Raw genomic sequence first — 18,719 nt, 5'->3', positions numbered from 1 at the left:
CATATAGGTATTTCATGAGGGAGACACAGCAGATGTTATGGCCCCTTTATTTATGTAATATGCAATGCATCAAAGGAAGGAAGCATCTTGCCCAAGATTATAAGCAGTCTACAGAAAATAGTGTGGCCAACTCTAGGTCCCGCTGCACTGAAGGAACTAAGAATGTTGGAACAGTCATCTCTTCACGCTCAGCTCAACCTTCTCCTGGAAGGAACAGCGAGAAGCCTCCCATTCGCCCTCACTCTCCAGTCTTATTGTTCTGTGTGTATTTTCAAGAATACTTTTTAAAAGGCAGGCTTGGGCTTTTATCTCAGCCCTCATGAGGTAGAGGCAGGAAGATCTTTGTGAGTTTAAGGCCATCCTAGTCTACAAAGTGAGTTCCAGGACAGCCAGGGAAGTTATATAAATAATCCCTGTCTCAAAAGACCAAAACAAAAACCAAAACAGGACGAAAACCATAAAGGAAATTCCTTTGAAAAGGACAAAGTTTCATTTACTAGAACAAGTCATGAACTTATAAATACAAAATATCAGCGTGATTTATAAATAATAAGTAAATAGAAAAATAAGTAAAAAATCATCAGTTCATAACTTTCAGCATATTATTCTTATAACTTAGTTGTAATAATGTTGCAAAAACATTATAGGAGATGCCAATGATGGCATTATGCAAATAGTTCTATTCCAACATGCTGTATTCATAGGACATTCCTCGCATGGCATAATGGATGAGTAGACCACCAAGGGAATCCACATTTAAAAACATTCCTGGCCTATAACATTTCATAATTGTTGATTTTATTTCAGAACTTCATAAGCATGAATTTATTCATCTAATTTTCTGCTTTCTAGTGAAGAATTTTGGTAAAGAGATAAAATTAGGCTATTTATTAGTCACATATGAAGAGGTCTATTGCAAAATGAGGACAGCTGGAATGTCACTCTTCCATTATCTAAAATACCTGTCGATATAGAAGTAACTTCCATATCAGTAGGAGGAACGTGCTTTCAAAGTTTCACAGGATATCCCAATTTATACTTCTTATTCCTGTTTAATTCCTAAGAGTGTCCCATCTTCTCAGGTGTGTTCTACTCAGGGTGATCCACCACACAACTCTTTAATATTCTTCCTGCTGGCTCATGGTCTCAAAATCTGTCACATTAACTAAGAGCTTTATAAGCATAGATCTCTAGTTATATTTTTGAAGTACCTTCCCATCCCTGAAAAAGAAATAACATACACAGTAAAGTACAACTCAGGTTATCTGGACTCTGGCTCTCTGTGTACCCAAGAATGTATGAAGTTAGATTTCCTATTACCACTCTGTGCTTACTTTTTATCATCTATAAAATTTGGAGCCAAATACCTAGGGCAATTACCTGTGAGACTCCCTTGCCATTAACCCTAAAGTGTATGTATCTGAGTTAGAGGCACAGCTTTGGCAACAGGTGAATGATTGTGTAGTGTTTGCAATGAGGTAATGTGGCAAAGCTGAGGCTTTGTGCTACTTGGATGGCTGAGACAAGTTCACATTTACATAATCTCCTTCTTTTTCTTCTGCAGTTTCTGTTTCTATTCTTGTTCTTCTCTCTTGCCTTCATTCTATGGCCTTGATGTCAAGGTGCCTCTTAAAGGTAAGATTCCATTTATCCCAACGATACGGCTCTAGGAGGTGGTGATAAGGACTATGTTACATGTTGTTATTGCATCGTGTTTTTTTTCCCTCCAAAACTAAATGGTTTAGCCAATCATAAAATGGAAAGTGGGTCCAATCCAGTTGGCTGTTTTTTAAAACTTAAAGTCATATGGTGTAAAATGGATGTGTTCCCTTTAATCATATTACCCTGAGAAGTTGCAGTGTCTATGAATCTTAGTGTTCTCATCGTGGCTGTCCATCACACAGAAGGTGTTGTGTCTCTATCCACCAACTGAGAAAATATCACTGTCTCTTTAGTATTTCTCCAGCTTAAAAATGCTGATTCCAAGACTCAGATAAGCTGGTCATTACCACTATCACAACCCTGTCCCAATCTTTCCACATGAGAAGTCAGGAAGCAAGATATTAAGTGAACTTGGATTTTGTTTTGCAACACGATCCTTTATAACACATCAATTCAAGGGGAGAAGTGAAGTCGTATGATGGCCACTGCCAAGCCCCTGTCAGGTGAGCACAGGCATCAACAATTCTAGCTCATGGTTCTCGATGCTGAAAATAACATACAGAAGCCTTATCATGCGCTTCCTGAGTGAGACCACTTGAGCTCAAAACAGTTGATGGAAGGTGGGAATGAAAGAGAGCAGAAATTGGTCTGCACTTCCCAGCAAGGCAGACTGTTCTGGTGCCCAGTCAACAATGGAAACTACAGATCTGAAAACTACTGCTTAAAAAGGGGTTCCCCTGCCACTCTAAATATACCCTCTATGGACCACTTTTGACTACGATTATCTTGTGAAGTTACATTATCCAGAGTTCCTTTCTAGGCGTCATATTAGTTGTTGGTTTTTTTTTCCTAAAAAGAAAAAAAAATAGAAGAGACACACTTTCCCTCCCCATGAATGTTAACTTCATTGAGTCCCTGCATAACAAACAACTACGAAGGCTTTAGCATGACCTGACCTTAGGAGAGTCAAAGAAAAAGGCTCAGAAAGTTTACGCTCTTTGATTATCAACCCTCTGGCTTTATTTCTTCTTCCAAAAGATTTTTCCTTATAGTTTGAAACCTATTCATTTTCCGGCAATAATTTTGCCATACCCTGAGAAGACCGAGCCTCGTAAATAGAGGGAGAACATGGCATGTAAAGGAAGAAGGACGAGCGAGGAAGCAGAATGTAGTAAGGCGGTAATGGGGCCATAGTGTCTGCAAACAGTTCCTCCTCAAAAGAAGCAGAGGAGATGCAATAAATAAAGAGCTAGCTGGGTGGTGGTAGCTCACGCCTTTAATCCCAGCACTCGGGAGGCAGAGGCAAGAGGATTTCTGAGTTCGAGGCCACCCTGGTCTACAAAGTGAGTTCCAGGTCAGCCAGGGCTACACAAAGAAACCCTGTCTCAAAAAAACAAAAAAACAAACAAACAAACAAAAAACAAAAACAAACAAACAAACAAATAAATAGCCAATGCTACGTATTAACTTAGAAAAGACAAACAGACAAATACAGGTGGAAAAGAAGGGACCTCCAGCATCACTGTTATGTCCTGCCAGTTAGTCTGAGCAACATATACTTGCAATCTCCACCAACCACTCTACAAGGTATCACTTTTATTCCTGTTTTATGATCAGAAAACTGGCATCAGGTGCCTGTCTGCTAACACACAGCTTGACTTGGCGGAGTAGGGTCTGCACTCATGTGCTTCACTCCATGGGCAGTTTTAACTAGCAAAAGCAGGGCAACTCTAGTTCATCCTGAAGGACCTGCACATTCATTCACACAGGCACAGCCTCTTCCGCTGTCTTACAAGTCACGCAGCCATTGGCTTGTGAAATCACGCTGTGTCATCTCCATGGTTTTTGCTAAGTTTTTGGAAGTTTCTTAGGAATGTTCAAGATTGGATGTGTGCTTCAAAAAGGCAAACAACTGAAGTTTAATCATTCATTCTCTCTAAAACGAAAGACTAATGTGAAAATACAATAGCAAATGAATGGGATAATAACCCTGGTCAGTGTAAAATGTATCCAGAGAAAGTGAGAGTGGTTTTTAGTTACAGCTGAGAATTACAGAAGTCATAGTATGAATTCTGCCATTGAATGTAAGTGTGACACCAGACAATGTATTAAATTTACATAAGTCCTTAAGTATTTTCCTTCAGTTTGGTGATGTGTTGAGAGAATTAAGTAATGTCACGCATGAAAAGTGCTTAACAAATTGCCAGCAAAATAATTAAATAATTTCCCATTCTTTCTACTTTTAAAGTTTGTTTTTACATCTGTTGACTTTCTTATACAAATAATGAAAGTACAACTTTCAGTATTTCCAAGAAGATCATAGCCTAAATCCAAACAGAAAGTTACTTGTTTTCAAAAAATAGTCATATCTGAATTAATTTATGGAAATACAACACTACAAAAAGCTAAATGATGTTATCTGTGCCTACAAAACATCTATATAAAGAGAGAAGGGGAGAGAGTAACCAGATTGTTCATAGGTAATAAAAGCACACTAAAGGTGATTTTGTATATTTTGAGTCAAAATATATTCTGTTCATAAACATAAACTTACATATGAATATATGTACTGTTTAAAACAAAGTGATTCATATCCATGCATGTTTTCTTTGAGCAGTGAGCAGTACTGTAAGTGCATTCATATATATATATATATATATATGAATTTCAGTCTCTAGCTCCAGCCAAAAAGGGGATGTGATGGGGGTTCAAAGCCATATTTTAATACTAATAACAGCCCTGTAAAGTAAATGCTAATTTTCTTGTTACACTTTATTATTTTTTGGATGTACATCCCATTTAAAACAAACAAAAAAAACTTCCCAATACTGGGTGATTTATGAATATTAATGAGTTCTTTTTCACAGCATGAAGGTTAAAAGGTCTTCATCAATCAAAGCATTGGCATGGTCTGTATCTGGTGAAGTCTTGGTCTCTGCTTCAAAGATGACAGACAGACTGTTGTATGTTCTGTAAGAGACCGTATGTCCGTCCCCATACAAGAGAGGAAATAGAAGGCAAAAAGAACCTGCTTCATTCCCTTGGGCGTTTTATGGGAAAATAATTCAGCCCATGAAGATATCACCTCCTTTGTCAGTAGAAAATCTCAAAGAAACTTCTACCATCTGGTTTCAATCAGTTTTCATTCAGTCTTGTATATTTCCACATCCAAACTCCCATGGATCAATTACTTAACAACCCTCCATGACATTTTCTTTTTCAGCAAAATAGAGATAATGATGTTAAATATCACATGAATGTATTGTATGATAAACTGATTTGAGCTGAGGAAATGGAACGTGTGAGAGTCATCCCTAAGTCTCCAAATGGTGTGACTGGTTAAACAGTGGTGCCTTTAGGATATACAGGCTTTGGCCGATGCTAGCTGCTTGAAGAGAGGCAGTTTGCTTTGAGGGTGTGGTCCTGGGTAGGTCAACCATGCTCCACTGGAAAGCCACTATCCAAGAGCAGAACAAACTGGACTCAGTGGGTTTAAAAGGACACCTGAGAACAAATGTTGTTGAGGTAAGACTAGGAGTTGAGGGATGAAAATGAACATTGTCGAAATATATTACGTAAAATTCCTTAGGAGTCAATAAAAAAAAAATCTTTAAAGATGCTAAAGTCCCAAATCAGAAATGCCATGCTCTTGGTTCAGAGCCTAGTGGCATGTAGGATTTTACAATCATAGCAGCAGCTTGTGTGTCTCATGAAAGAAGGGATGCCCAGCACTTGTAAGTATTGCTCAGAAGAACCCCTGTGACCCACATTGCGATTCTGGATAACTGAAATCATTCTGGTTTAATGAAGCTGTCCTCACAATAGCAATAACAAATTCCTTTAAAGATACCCCTTAATTTGTAGAACTGCAAAAGACTAGGCAATTACTTATAAACTAACTGGTTTGAAAACTAACATGTGTTAACTACATCTACAAGTGCTATCTGGCTAACTGTGAAAGGCTACTATATGGTAGTACTATTCTCACCCTGTCTGAGAACCAACCTTCTCCAGTGTTGTTCTTGGTCTGGCTCCCATCAGTGGCGCTACAGCCTGCGGCCTCTTGCTGAGGTTATCTTTTGTTGAAGCATAAGCAGAGATAATGACCCTTCTGTCCCCATTTTGACTCTGTCGTCCCACTACAATTCTCTCCTTTTAAAAAATACGGGAAGGGGGCTGGTGAGATGGCTCAGTGGGTTAGAGCACCCGACTGCTCTTCCAAAGGTCCGGAGTTCAAATCCCAGCAACCACATGGTGGCTCACAACCTTCCATAACGAGATCTGACTCCCTCTTCTGGAGTGTCTGAAGACAGCAACAGTGTACTTACATATAATCAATAAATAAATCTTAAAAAAAAATACAGGAAGAGAAAGAACTATGTATACAGAAAGCTGGTCTTCTCCTGTGTCCACATCACGGGCCTCTTTATGCCTCTTGGAAACACCCCCTCCCCCCAGGGTATTCTCTTTTATTTGTCTATTTTTGTATTCACTCATGTGTGTACATTCCTTCCATTTTTGATGAGGCAAAGTCTCTGTCTAGCTATCTATCATCTATATCTATCTATCTGTCTGTCTGTCTATCTTTCTATCTATCTATCTATCTCCTGCTACTGCTGCTGCTGTTCTTTGTATTCCAGACTAGATGATCTGTGAGATTCCAGATAATTCTGCCTCCATCTCCCATAGCATATCATGAGTGCTAGGGTTGCATGTAGGAGCCACAACATTCAGGGTTTTGTTTGTTTGTTTGTTTGTTTTTTATGGGTTTATGGGCTCCTAACTCAGCTCATTAGGTTTATGTAGCAAGTATTTTTACCCACCCACTTGTTTTCTGTGACCTTCCTCTCCCCTTATTCATTGTATATCTTCCCCAGAGTCTACTCTCTGACTATCCATCTCTGTCCTTATCTAACTGAGACATTAGAACAAAATGTTCCCACAAAAACACATTACAAATATGTCTAACTTGTACTTACAGCAGGATTTTTTCTGCTTCCTATGCCTCTATGTGGTGATATGAAAACATGATTGGGGTATATATCTTTTCTATCAATTTATATCTTGGTCTACATTTCTAGGGCAATAGCATCATAGTCTTTCCATAGAAATGGTATCTTCTTTTTTTTTATTTAGATGAAAAGATTGCTTCTTAGAGAAGCTGAATAACTTGATACTACAACAAACAAAGGAAGGATTTTCTCCATTCATGTCATTAAGTAAAGCAGGGCAGGCTGCCCTCTTGTGACTTCTCTGGCTTTCACTGGAAGACAGAATATTATAAAGGAGAGTTATATTCAAGTGGAAATACAGACAGCAGCACTTAATTAGGAAAAGCCCCGTGGCCACAGCTCAGTATCAGGGACATCTCAGCCAGTAAAGAAGTCTTCCTGCAGAGTCCTCAGGCGGTTCTCCTAGCATGAGGAAACATGATAGCAGTTATAACTATAGAAGAGAAAGTGTGACTTAAAAGTAGGCCACAAAAAGTTGTAGGTAAAGTAGCTTTTAAAATAATATCTGGCAATAATGATAATAGCTAACATATTTGGTTTGGTTCTGATGCCAGACACTAAGCAAAACCTGCCTTGTATAAGAGTTTGCTTTTCTTCTGATTAGCTGTTAGTACAAATGATGGCTGATAAGTTCTTTTCCTCTATCTTATAGAAAAATCAAGAACTCGGATCATACCCTCAGAAGGCAAATGCTTTTAAACCTTCAAAGATGGCAAAATTGTTTACACCGATGTAAGGGAAATCAAAAGCTAAGAGTTACCCTGTAGCCAAGACTATGTGCTTTAAAGCCATTATTCAAGGTTTCTTACTTGACAGTTTATAATGACCCTGTTGAAAATTCTACATTATATGCTGCATTTAATGAAACATGTGTATGTCAAACCAGAAGAAGAGAACTATAAACATATATTGTGTGAAGAAGAATTTCAGCCGTGGAACCAGTTTCAGCAGATCAAGAGAAGATGTGTCTTGGGCATGGAACCAAAGTTACAATGAAACATTCAACTCCTGCTGTGCAGGGGGGTGTCATTTTAATGTAACACCACACCCCATGGAAACACTATTCCTGAAAATAAACGTCATTTTAAAAAAACAAAACAAACAAAAGTGAAAAAAAAAAAAAAAAAAAAACAACCCAAGGGTGGGCGGGTAATGAAGCACGAGGAATAATACCTATGAGGAACTATTTACAATAAAATGTTTCCTTTGAAAAGTCTGGTTTCTTACTACAGGGATTTCCTTTACTATCTTTATGATTGTTTTAAACTCAGGAACAGAGACATCTGTGATGAGGAGGGAAGAAAAATGCTCTCCATTTTGTTTCTCCAAAATGTGGAGTTGGGGATGAGAAGTGGAACCCCGTTACCCTACAAGCAACCGAGCCAAGGGACTCTGGGGAGTGTAACATGGAGTGGAATTGGAAATCTCTGCTTCCTTGCCTCGTATCACACACCTGCATTTCTCTACCATGGATGGACTGGTCTCATCCGTATTGAAAGTGGTGATTACACTTTCAACTTCTGATTACACTCAGAAGTCACAAACTCCCCGACTTAGCTCTGTCAAGATCTATAGGGAACTAGGCCCAGAGAGCAATTCTGCATCCTCCAGTTTCAAGTTGAAATTGCCTGCCTGACGAATATGCTATCCAACTTGTGTGAAAACCTCACAGAAGTGATGATGACCCGACGACAGACCGTGGGGTTTGCCAGAGAGCTGTGGATATTGAGTATCCCGTTATACCCAGAGCAACCTGAACTCTTGTCACTTAGAACAATAGGGTTATTTTCTGAGTTAGCTGTCTCCAATAAGATGGCTCTACTTTTTATAGACAATACTGACAAGGTGGTAATCTACCACAGGCAGATAGACAACTGATCCTTTTCCTAAGTCACATATTACTAAGTCTTGGATTCAACAATGACAGTAAATATATCCTCCTGGAAAGCTGATTTTACACCTCCTTAACTGTAGAGATAACAAGGCAACCTCAATTTTTTCAAATATTCAATGTTTTCTTTCCAGGGTTAGAATTCCCATGCATAGAGAACATGTGTAGGGAGCCAGAAACCCTTTCTATGAAATGCTACACAAATAGTTCCATATGTGAATTGAGTATATTCTTCTTCAGTTTTAACACTGGCATGTTCAAAGCCAGAGCAACTGAAGAGTCTTCAAGACAAAACAGAATCCTGGGGTCCCACATTTTTGTCCTTGTATTTAATGATGACCCAACTGTTTGGCCCAGTCACTGAACCTCTCTGTGCCTCAGTTTCCTCATCTGCAAAATGGGGGTTAAATGTTTTGATTTTTTTTTCATAAGATTTGTTTGCAATTCTGGAACAAGAGGTGCTTAAGGTAGCACAAAGTGCTTTGTAACTGTTATAAACGCTGTATTATTTGACTTCTCTGTATAATGAAACAGTTCCTGAGTTTGATTCAAACAACATAGCAACACTGAAGCTTCCCCATCAAGCTACCTAGGATGTTATTAGCAATAAATTATGAGATTCAAAAACCACAATGTTAAATCATCTATAGTAAATAGATTGACTCATACTATTGAGAAAGATGGAGAGTATGTCTTTTCAATGCTAAGCACCTCCTTTGCTCTCTTGATTGCATAACATGCCACTAATCAAAATCCTGCCATCATCACAGGAGAGTCAACCATGCAACCATGGATTGGCAAGAACAGAAAGCAACAAAGAAAGCCAATTATTTTTTCTTAAGGAATGTCAGATGATGTGTCCTAATGAAAAGATTTAAAAAGTCAGAACTAACTATCCTAATGGAGACTATGTGCAACGAAGGTAAGTCCCATATCCCAGTGATTAGCAGGTTCATTGTGCAGTTGATGTGAAACAGGGTAATTCTACTACGCTGGCCACCCAGCTAACTCAGTCCTGGATGAAAATACACAAATGGCTTGTTAACCTCTTTAATTATACTTCATCTACTATTATGGGGCCCACTTGAGAAAATGCATACTTCATCTGCTCCATACACCCCTTCCTTCTCTCCTTTTGCTTTCCCTATCAAAAACCTGGTGGGTAAATTTTCATATCAGAGAAATACGTCTAAATTATTATGAATGCTAGCAATATACCATGTGTTTCCCTGCTGTTAGTCGAATTGCATAAAACCCATACCAAACTTTCTAAGAACTGCAATTGCCTGAATGATGATCTCTGAAACTTTGATTGGGGGAGGGGAGGGCTTTCTTTCTGTTTAATATCCAGAATATCAAGGAAATTGCTCTAGATCATAAACTCAATGATAACATCTTTATCTGGTTTTTGCCATAGTCCTCAGAATGAATGCTCTAATATTTAGACTATGGAAGTTTAAATATTACTGATAGATTTCATAGCTACAATGACAGCAGTGTTGGGAAAATTTGGAGGGGTGTGTTTTCTTTATCCAAGGATCCATGAGAATGGATCCTATGTAAATGAATGCTTCCTTGGATAGGATGTTCAGAATAGCCAAAAGAATGTACCATTAGTAATGGAGAGTCCTACTGTGTCACTTTTTCTCATTTTCAAAAAAATGATAATAACTACTCTGTTCTTTTAATTTCCATATCTGTACTTTCCAGACACACTTAGGTAGAGATTTGGGAGGGAATTATCACAATAACAGTACATTTAACTACTTTTCCTTAACCAAGTATTCACCTCTTTGAATCTGACTGAAGTAATTTGAGAGAAGTGAAAGTTCCTATTTAGTCCTGTCAGGACAGTGAGGTTTCCATTAAAGAAATGCACAGACTCTGTATGATAACCATTCTACAGACCAAAGTTAGTAATGCCACCATCTTGTTTTCAATGCCATCTAACTTTTATTTCAGTTGAAGAATTAGACTAGCATTGTCACATGCTGCTTGACTTAGGTCATGTCAGCTAAATTCCTGCGAAAAGTAAGGTTTTCGCAATAAAAGGATACACTTTGTTTTGCTTTTTGTCTTCAATTCAGCAGTAAGTTCTTACAAAGGTATATCATTCCTCCCAGTTTGTGAGGTATGGGTCATCGCTGGGGTCAGAAAGGGTCTTTACTTGCCATAGGAGAAACAAAATTTGCCAAATCATTTGTGCTTTAGTATTTTACTTAAAACTGTTTTGTTTTCTTTTGTTTTTTGTTTTCTACTTGAAATAAATCTTGCCCATTTTTTCTTCTGCCTACTTATTGATAACTTTTTCTAGAAACTCACTATAAAATCTGTATGTTCGAAACTTAAATGGAGTTGATTAGCACCTTCTTTTATAATGATGCTTATCATTTTTAACTAGCCTGGGTTTTCATGGAAACTATAAAAAAAAAGCATCTGTTGGTTATGTATTGATATTTAAAATACCTGGACCATCTCTATGATGTTACATCAAAATAGATGACCAGTGTACTCAATATTAAAACATAGCTGTGTCCTTTTCATTTGTCAGAGTGGAATGAAATACACATATACACACACATATATACTGCTCTCTCTCTCTCTCTCTCTCTCTCTCTCTCTCTCTCTCTCTCTCTCTCTCTCTCTCTGTATCACACACACACACACACACACACACACACACACACACACACATATCATTGTGTATACCAGGATAAGACTTGTAGGATTCAGTTATGTTGATTGGCAGCTACATCGCATTTGTGACACTTCCACGGCCTTCTCTCCCTCCACCCTTCCATCCTGCCTTTATTTTCTTTTTTATACTGGTGCTACAGGTTGAAGCCAGGTGCCTGGGCATTCCAGACAGCACAGGTGCCTGAGAGTTCTAGACAGCACACAGCTGTATCTCCCCAGACCCTTGCACTGGTAATTTAATAGATTCTAGGGATTAAATTTGGTCTACTATATGGAAAATTACATAAATATAACTTTTGAAGTATCAGTAATGCAAGTAGGTCTTAAATGACTGTTTATGCCATGAACTAATGCTTCCAGGATGGATGCAAGCCCCCTTTCTGTTTAGATGGGGAAATGGACATAAGACAAAGATTTCCTTATTCCCAACTGCTTTATACTTTTCATATAGAATACACCTAAAAACTAGATTCTAGACATATCTACAGGAGGACTTTCCATGATGGAAGAAAGGGGTTGGTCCTCAGGATGTCACTGCAAAACTGAACAAGGCGGGTTCTTATTTCATCGCTGATTTTTATCAGTTGAGCTCCTCCTAAATAAATCTTTAATTGCTGGGAGAACCTGAGTCTAGTTCTTAAGTTGAATTTTAAAAGACGTACATAAAGGGGCAGTACAGGAAAGTGGATTGACATGTACTACATTCGCTTTAGTGTGACAAACCCATAATTGACTCAGTGAAGGTTTGCGGTTTTATTTTGCTAATTGTTTTTGTACTGAAATTTTTGTTATATACAGTCCTACAGGGTGGCAGTGGTGCAGACAAACAATGTCGAGTCCTCTTTGCCTACACGAAAACTTCACAAACTCACTGAAGAGTAAATGATCTAACTTCCCAATCAGAAACAGATCTAGTACCTGATAGAAACTGCAGTCACTTAAGTTTGACAGACACCTCACAAAATGTGCCTATTTCCCGTCTTAACTAAACCATCTTTCCTGAGTAAGGCAGATCAAAATCCAAACACTTATAAATACAAGATGTACATAGTCACGCATATGTATTCTGTACATAGTATGGTGGTGCAGGCATTAATAGCTATGCACTTCAGACCTTGACAGAAGACTTGGAGAAGATGCTTTTCTGATGTTGCTAGGCAACTCGATTTCGGTTAGCATATAGTGTCTACACTCACCCCTCCTTGGATGTGTCTCTGCTCAGCTGACGCACCTTCCACTATTACCGCTTTTTTCCCATTGCCTGTGAATTTCCCACGACCCTGTCCCCTAAACCAGAATTTTTTGTTCCCAGCATATCAACCAAACACCCACCACAATTTGCAGTATTAATATCAGTCAAAGGTCCTATGTTTTTATCAACTAAAATTGCATTTCCAGAATCTTTTGTGCATGATCTAACCTATAGTATCTAATTCTGTGGGGATTTAAGTTTAGAGGGAATAGGTTTGAATCCACAATTCCTGTGTGTCTACTGAGTTAGTGTAGCCAGGGGGGACTGGTTTCCAAAGCATTCCCACAATCGTCTGCATTAGTTCGGGTCCTTCCTGTCTTAGCATGACTTGTAGGGTACGTCAGTACTTATTCATGAGAGGCAGAACTTGATTGATTGCAGCAGAGTGACTGTCCGAAGCTCATGGGACATGCACATGTACTGTATGTATCTCCATAGAGACTGGAATCCATTTATTGTATGTAAAGTTTTATGAACGGTTATTTTATAATTTATGTATTTAATATAGGAATCAATGAACTCTGGTGTTTTAGTTTCTATGAAAAAAATAAAACAAACTGCATTTTTGTAAAAAAATAAAACCTTTTACCTTGTGTTTTTCATAAGATATTTTTTCTTTAAAAATATAAATCAGCTGATAAACTTTTTATAAAAGCAACAGGAGGCAAATTAAGATTGACAGTATAACTTTGTGAAAGAAATTCAACATCAAGAATAAGAAGCACATATCTTCTCTGAAAGCTCCAACATATGCTGTGTCTACTACAGGCACACTTACAAGTAGACCAAGGCAGGGTTTACAATCATTGGCAAAGAGCTGTAGTTATTAGGATCCCTCTTCTGGAGAAGGATTGAGAGATGATTGTGCCAGCCACTGGCCACCTGCATCCTAGATCTTACCTCCTTGCTCCTTAGTACTTATGGCTGCTCTATGAATTGTAGAGCCACCAGATATGGGAACTGAGAAAGAGTGCTCTACATGGTCACCATCATATGTCCTAGAACCTCTGGGTAAAACTTCACACAACTTGCAATCTGATGTGAAAAAAAAAACATAGGTATGCAGGGCTCGTTCCTGCTCAGGCTTTGGCTTAAATTCCCTGCTCCAGATTTTAATTATGCTCTTCCTGGCCAGGAATTCTCTCATTGCCACTCCCTGCATTACAGTTGAATATGCACCTTAGCCATCACCTTCTTTAAGAATTGAATGGACCTCTGGGAATCAATCTAGCAGTTCCTCAGAAAATTGGACATAGTATTACCTGAGGACCCAGCTATACCACTCCTGGGCATATACCCAGAAGATGCCCCAACATATAACAAGGACATATGCTCCACTATGTTCATAGCAGCCTTATTTATAATAGAAGCTGGTAACAGCCCAGATGCCTCTCAACAGAGGAATGGATACAGAAAATGTGGTATATTTACACTATGGAGTACTACTCAGCTACTAAAAACAATAACTTCATGAAATTCCCAGGCAAATGGATGGAACTTGAAAATATCATGCTGAGTGAGGTAACTCAGTCACAAAAGAACACACATGGTATGTACTCACTTATAAGTTGGTATTAGCCTAAAAGTTTGGAATACCCAAGATACAATTCACAGACCAAACGACGAAGCTGAAGAAGAAGGAAGACCAAAGTGTAGATGCTTCAGTCCTTCTTAGAAGGGGGAATACAATATTCATGGGAGCAAATATGGAGATAAAATGTGGAGCAGAGATGGAGGAAAGGCCATTCAGAGACTGCCCCACCTGGGGATCCATCTCATATACAGTCACCAAACCAGGACGTGATTGCAAATGCTGGGAAGTGCTTGCTGAAGGGAGCCTGATATGGATGTCCTGAAAGGCTCTGCCAGAGCCTGACAAATAGAGAGGCAACTATTAGACTGAGCTCAGGGTCCCCGATGGAGGAGTTGGAGAAGGAACTGAAGGAGTTGAGGGGGTTTGCAACCCCCATGGGGTGGGGGGAGCAACAGTGTCAATCGACCAGACTCTACCACCCCGGAGCTCCCAGGGACTGGACCACCAAACAAATAGTACACATGGAGGGCCCCAGGGCCTCAGCCGCATATGTGGCAGAGGATGGCCTTGTTGGCATCAGTGAGAGGAGAGGCCCTTTGGCCTGAGGGTATTTGATGCCCCAGTGTAGGGGAATGCCAGGGCTGGAAGGTGGAAGTGGGTGGATTGGTGGGGAAGCACCCTCATAGTGGCAGGGGGAGAGAGGATGGGATAGGGAGTTTCTGAGGGGGAAACCAAGAAAGGGGATTACATTTAAAATGTAAATAAAGAAAATATCCAATAAAAAAATTGTGAGAATAAAGAGTGAAAATAGAAAAAAGAATTGAGAGCACATGCTTTCTAGCATTGGTTGAGCCCAGATTCCTCATGTGTGTGTGTGTGTGTGTGTGTGTGTGTGTGTGTGTGTGTGTGTGTGTGCATTTATCATATATACATATTATATCCATATATAATATACAACAGTAGAAGGGAGACTAGGGATGGAAAGGGGTGACAGGACAAGTTGAAATGGAGAGGAAGGTAAAAGACAAGATGGGGATAAGGTCAAAATTGTCTTTATAAAACAGCATTATGTGCAATGACTATGCATCAGTAAGGACATTTTGAGAACAGATAATTGGATAGAACAGCCTGTCCATGTTCTCTGTGCACAAGTACACTTTACAACTCATGGCAAACGTACTAGTGTACTTTTCCACTCAGTTCCCAAAAGGTGTTTTATGTTTCTACATCTTTGCATCTAGTACAGGTCCTTGTCCCGAACACAGCCTTCCTAAGTTACTCTCATTCTGTTGTTTTCTATATTGGATGGCTTAGGGGGGGACTCACATACCATTTGAGTGATAGAGATGGCCCCATAAAAGGAGAGAGATAAACCAGGATGCTTTGGTGGAAATAAATGGACTTTTTTCTTGCTTTGTGATTCTCTTTGTTAAACTATTCCTTTCTCTCTTTCTTCCTTCCTCCATTGGCCTCCCTTGCTTCCTCCCTTTCTCTTTCCCTTCCTTCGTTCCTTCTACCTTTCTTGCTTTGTCGCCTTGTGCTTAAGGTCTTTTTTCCATGAACAAGACGGTATTTCCAAATAAACTACCATACTGTATTGTACTATATTGTACTGTGTGTCTGTTTCTTCTGGGTACTCTACTGTACTTTATGCCTGCTCTTTCCTGAGTGTTCCCCCTGTTAATTTCTATTACTTTGTATTCTACTATGTGGCCACAGGAGGGAGCATCTGCCCAGGAAAAAACATGTATACCAAGAACTGCTAAAGCTGACTTTATACTTTATGTGGGTTTTTGTTTTGCTTTTTCTTTTTTTTTTTTTTCTTTTCTTTCAAACATCCATCTGAAGTGACAGCCTAAAGTCAAGTGTTGGAATGTCCACTCTTCTGCAAAAGGTCTCCACCATCTGAATTTGCAGCCTCCCATTTCCAGGGGTGGAGATGTTCAGTTGCTGTCTTCACTTGGCCAGCAAATTCATCTGTAAACACAAAGACCTGGGAAACGTCATGACCTATCACATATCCTCCACATAGCCCAGACTTGCTCCGGACACAGACAAAAAGGGTCACGGAAGTTCAGCAGCATCGTTCCCTAAATTCCTACCTCTGAAGCAAGCTCCCCAGGAAGCAGACAGGGATGGCATGTTATTGTGTCTAGGATTCTCTTACCATGTAGCAACCTTTGATTGTTTTCCTTTTGTAAAATTACTGTATTATGCCTTAAATGTCATTGCCAAAACATACACTCTTTCCCTAAAAGAATTTTCAAAGGAAAAAATTAGGGATGAGTCCTTAAAACACAGTTACCTCCCAAGCAGCACACGAAAAGAAAGCAGCAATAATTGGCTTGCCTCACAAATGTTGACTTCATACACTGTCATTCCATCAGTCGACCGCCCCTAACTATCAACAGCACTGTAACAGACAAAGCACCCTGACTTCTCAGCGCTCCCCTGTTCTCAGTTACACAAACACTGCTACCGGGAAGCATGACTTCAAGTATACTGGGAGCTTCAATTTCATTTTTCAGTTCAGATAGAAGAAAACCAATGATCCGCCAGTGTCAACCTCCTCTGGACTTTTCTCTCTACTCTGTTTGAAGATGACATAATTGTGTGCATAGGACTTAGTCAAATGTGGTCCCGTTTCTATCTATGTCATTAGGTATGTGTAATTCAGTGAGTAACTTAGTCATTCGAAACTATTGTTTTCTTACAAGTAAGTTGAGGCAATAAAAACCACTTGCTTTATCCTGCTGTGGTGAGAACTAAATAAGCTACTACAAAATCAGAACAGAAGGGTTGTATGTGGCTGGAACACGGTAAGGATGCAGTAAGTCATACTTCTGTTAGTCTGTCTTTTAGCTGGTTGGTGTAGAAGGGTACAGAGCAGAAGGACATAGTGGGAGCTCGGTGCCTTAACTGGCAGGAGTATAAAAGAGAAAGATGCTTCCCCCTGATACCTGGTGCCTTCAAGATCCCTGCCCAGCTACTGGTGGTTTGAGTCCCTGACTGATTAGTGGAGAAATAAAAACCTCAGCACTTTATTCTGGGCCTGAAAAGAGACGGAAGATGTAGCAACATGGCAGAGCACATGCGTAACATGTAAAAAGCCCTAGATTACAGCCCAATCGTCTTTCAAAATAACAATGGATGAAACTGAAGTCTTCCTTTGCAGACTAGGGTTATAGGTGGTGGAAGCAGAAAAAACAAAATCCAGGACAACACAGGCAAAAAGCCAAGAGCCGGGTACTACTGCTGTGGAGCCAGTGCAGCTCCTTTAGAATGCCTGGAGCCCTCACAGGAGACTCGGTAGAGGAAACTCCACAAAGGTGTGTCTGACTCAGAGCCGACTTAAGGAAATATGTATTTCAGAACTGGAAAAGATCTTAATAACTATTCAATTATGTTCTTATTTGTTCTTTTTTTTTTTGAAATATTTATTGAACACCGACTATGTGGTAGACATGCCTGTGCATAGCATGGGTGACTTTACCTATTGGGAGGGCTTGTAAGCACAGAACCAAAACTTGGGTCAGACTATCCAATTCTTCTAACTAGCTGCCTTGTCTGGCCTCGGTGGGCAAGGATGAGCCTAAGCCTGCAGTGACTTGAGGGTTGTTACCCAGGGTGTTCTCTCCCTTCTCAGAGGGGATGGGGGGGATGGGAGGGAGGCGATATGTGAGGGGGGATTTGGAGAAGAGGGCCTAGGATTGGGATGAAAAATGAATGAATGAATAGATTAATTAGTTAATGAAAAAAGTTACAATAAGACACATACACTCACACATACACTGAAATGTTCTCTCTGACTCACTCAAATATATATGCATATATATATACACATCAGAAAGTCCCTGGGGTAGATGGAATGGATTACTTCTGGGAAGTAATTTAAGAAGATATTAACATCCATTAACAGAGAGTCTTGCTTTTTCACAATTAGATTATTTAGCTGTTCTGTTTCATAAACACAGAGGAAATGAAGTATGATGACTGATAAGAAAATGAATGTTCCAGTAGAAAATGAAGATTTACTGACAGACCCAGAGGAAAGGCAGTATACGGGGAGCCAGGGTTAATCAAGATAAACTGCAAATGCTCTGCCATCTGCGGTGGGCTGCTGAGCAGGCTCTAGGAAGGAAGGCAAACTTGGATTTATGTTTTTGCAGATCACTTCACCCTGGCTGATTCAAATTACCAATAACGGGATCTCCGAATACCTCACAACTGGTTGGCAGAGGCAGGAAAAACTGGCTTCAGCAGGTCTCACAGTGATGGGGTAGGGGAGGGGGTGGGGGGCATGGAAAAAGATACAGTCACTTCCTGCCTGTTTGGTACCACATGAGTAAGCCAGGGTAGGTGTTTAGCCTGAAAAGTCAATTCAATGTTTCCACCACACCTCACCACAGCGCTGGCGGAGGGCTGAGGAGGGATGGAGGGCTGCCACAAGTGACCATGACAGCTGGTGAATGTGAATGACAAATGTAGATTTATCCAGTGTCTACTTCCTGGTTTCCCTTGCACCACAGTTGTTAGCTTCTGAAGGACATAAGTGAATATAAGATACTGGATACTACTCTACGTCACTACTGAGGTGATAAATTTCTTAAAGCAAATAGATTAAGTCAAATAATAATTAATCTAAAGTGAAAGTTATGGCTCTGGAGAGAT

General features: G+C 39.6%; 1 protein-coding gene across 5 annotated transcripts in view; it reads left to right on the top strand.

Moving 5' to 3' along the window:
* Jakmip2 (janus kinase and microtubule interacting protein 2) overlaps window positions 1–13,095 on the top strand; it is a 161,590-nt gene extending 148,495 nt beyond the window's left edge. For 3 of the 5 annotated variants that reach the window (XM_006526338.4, XM_006526337.4, XM_006526340.4), the window contains one exon: window positions 7,327–13,095. In XM_006526338.4, coding sequence (XP_006526401.1) covers window positions 7,327–7,410 — 84 coding nt within the window. In that variant the 3' untranslated portion in view covers window positions 7,411–13,095. Of the gene's footprint in view, window positions 1–1,564; window positions 1,636–7,326 lie in introns of all 5 variants that reach the window. The other 2 variants (XM_011247034.3, NM_001163637.1) reach the window with 2 other exon arrangements.
* Window positions 13,096–18,719: the final 5,624 nt, after the last annotated feature.

This window comes from Mus musculus, chromosome 18, assembly GCF_000001635.26.
Source record: "Mus musculus strain C57BL/6J chromosome 18, GRCm38.p6 C57BL/6J".
Classification (NCBI taxonomy): Eukaryota; Metazoa; Chordata; class Mammalia; order Rodentia; family Muridae; genus Mus; species Mus musculus.
The sequence above is the reverse complement of the archived record's forward strand: the minus strand, read 5'-3'. Positions and strand labels throughout refer to the sequence as shown.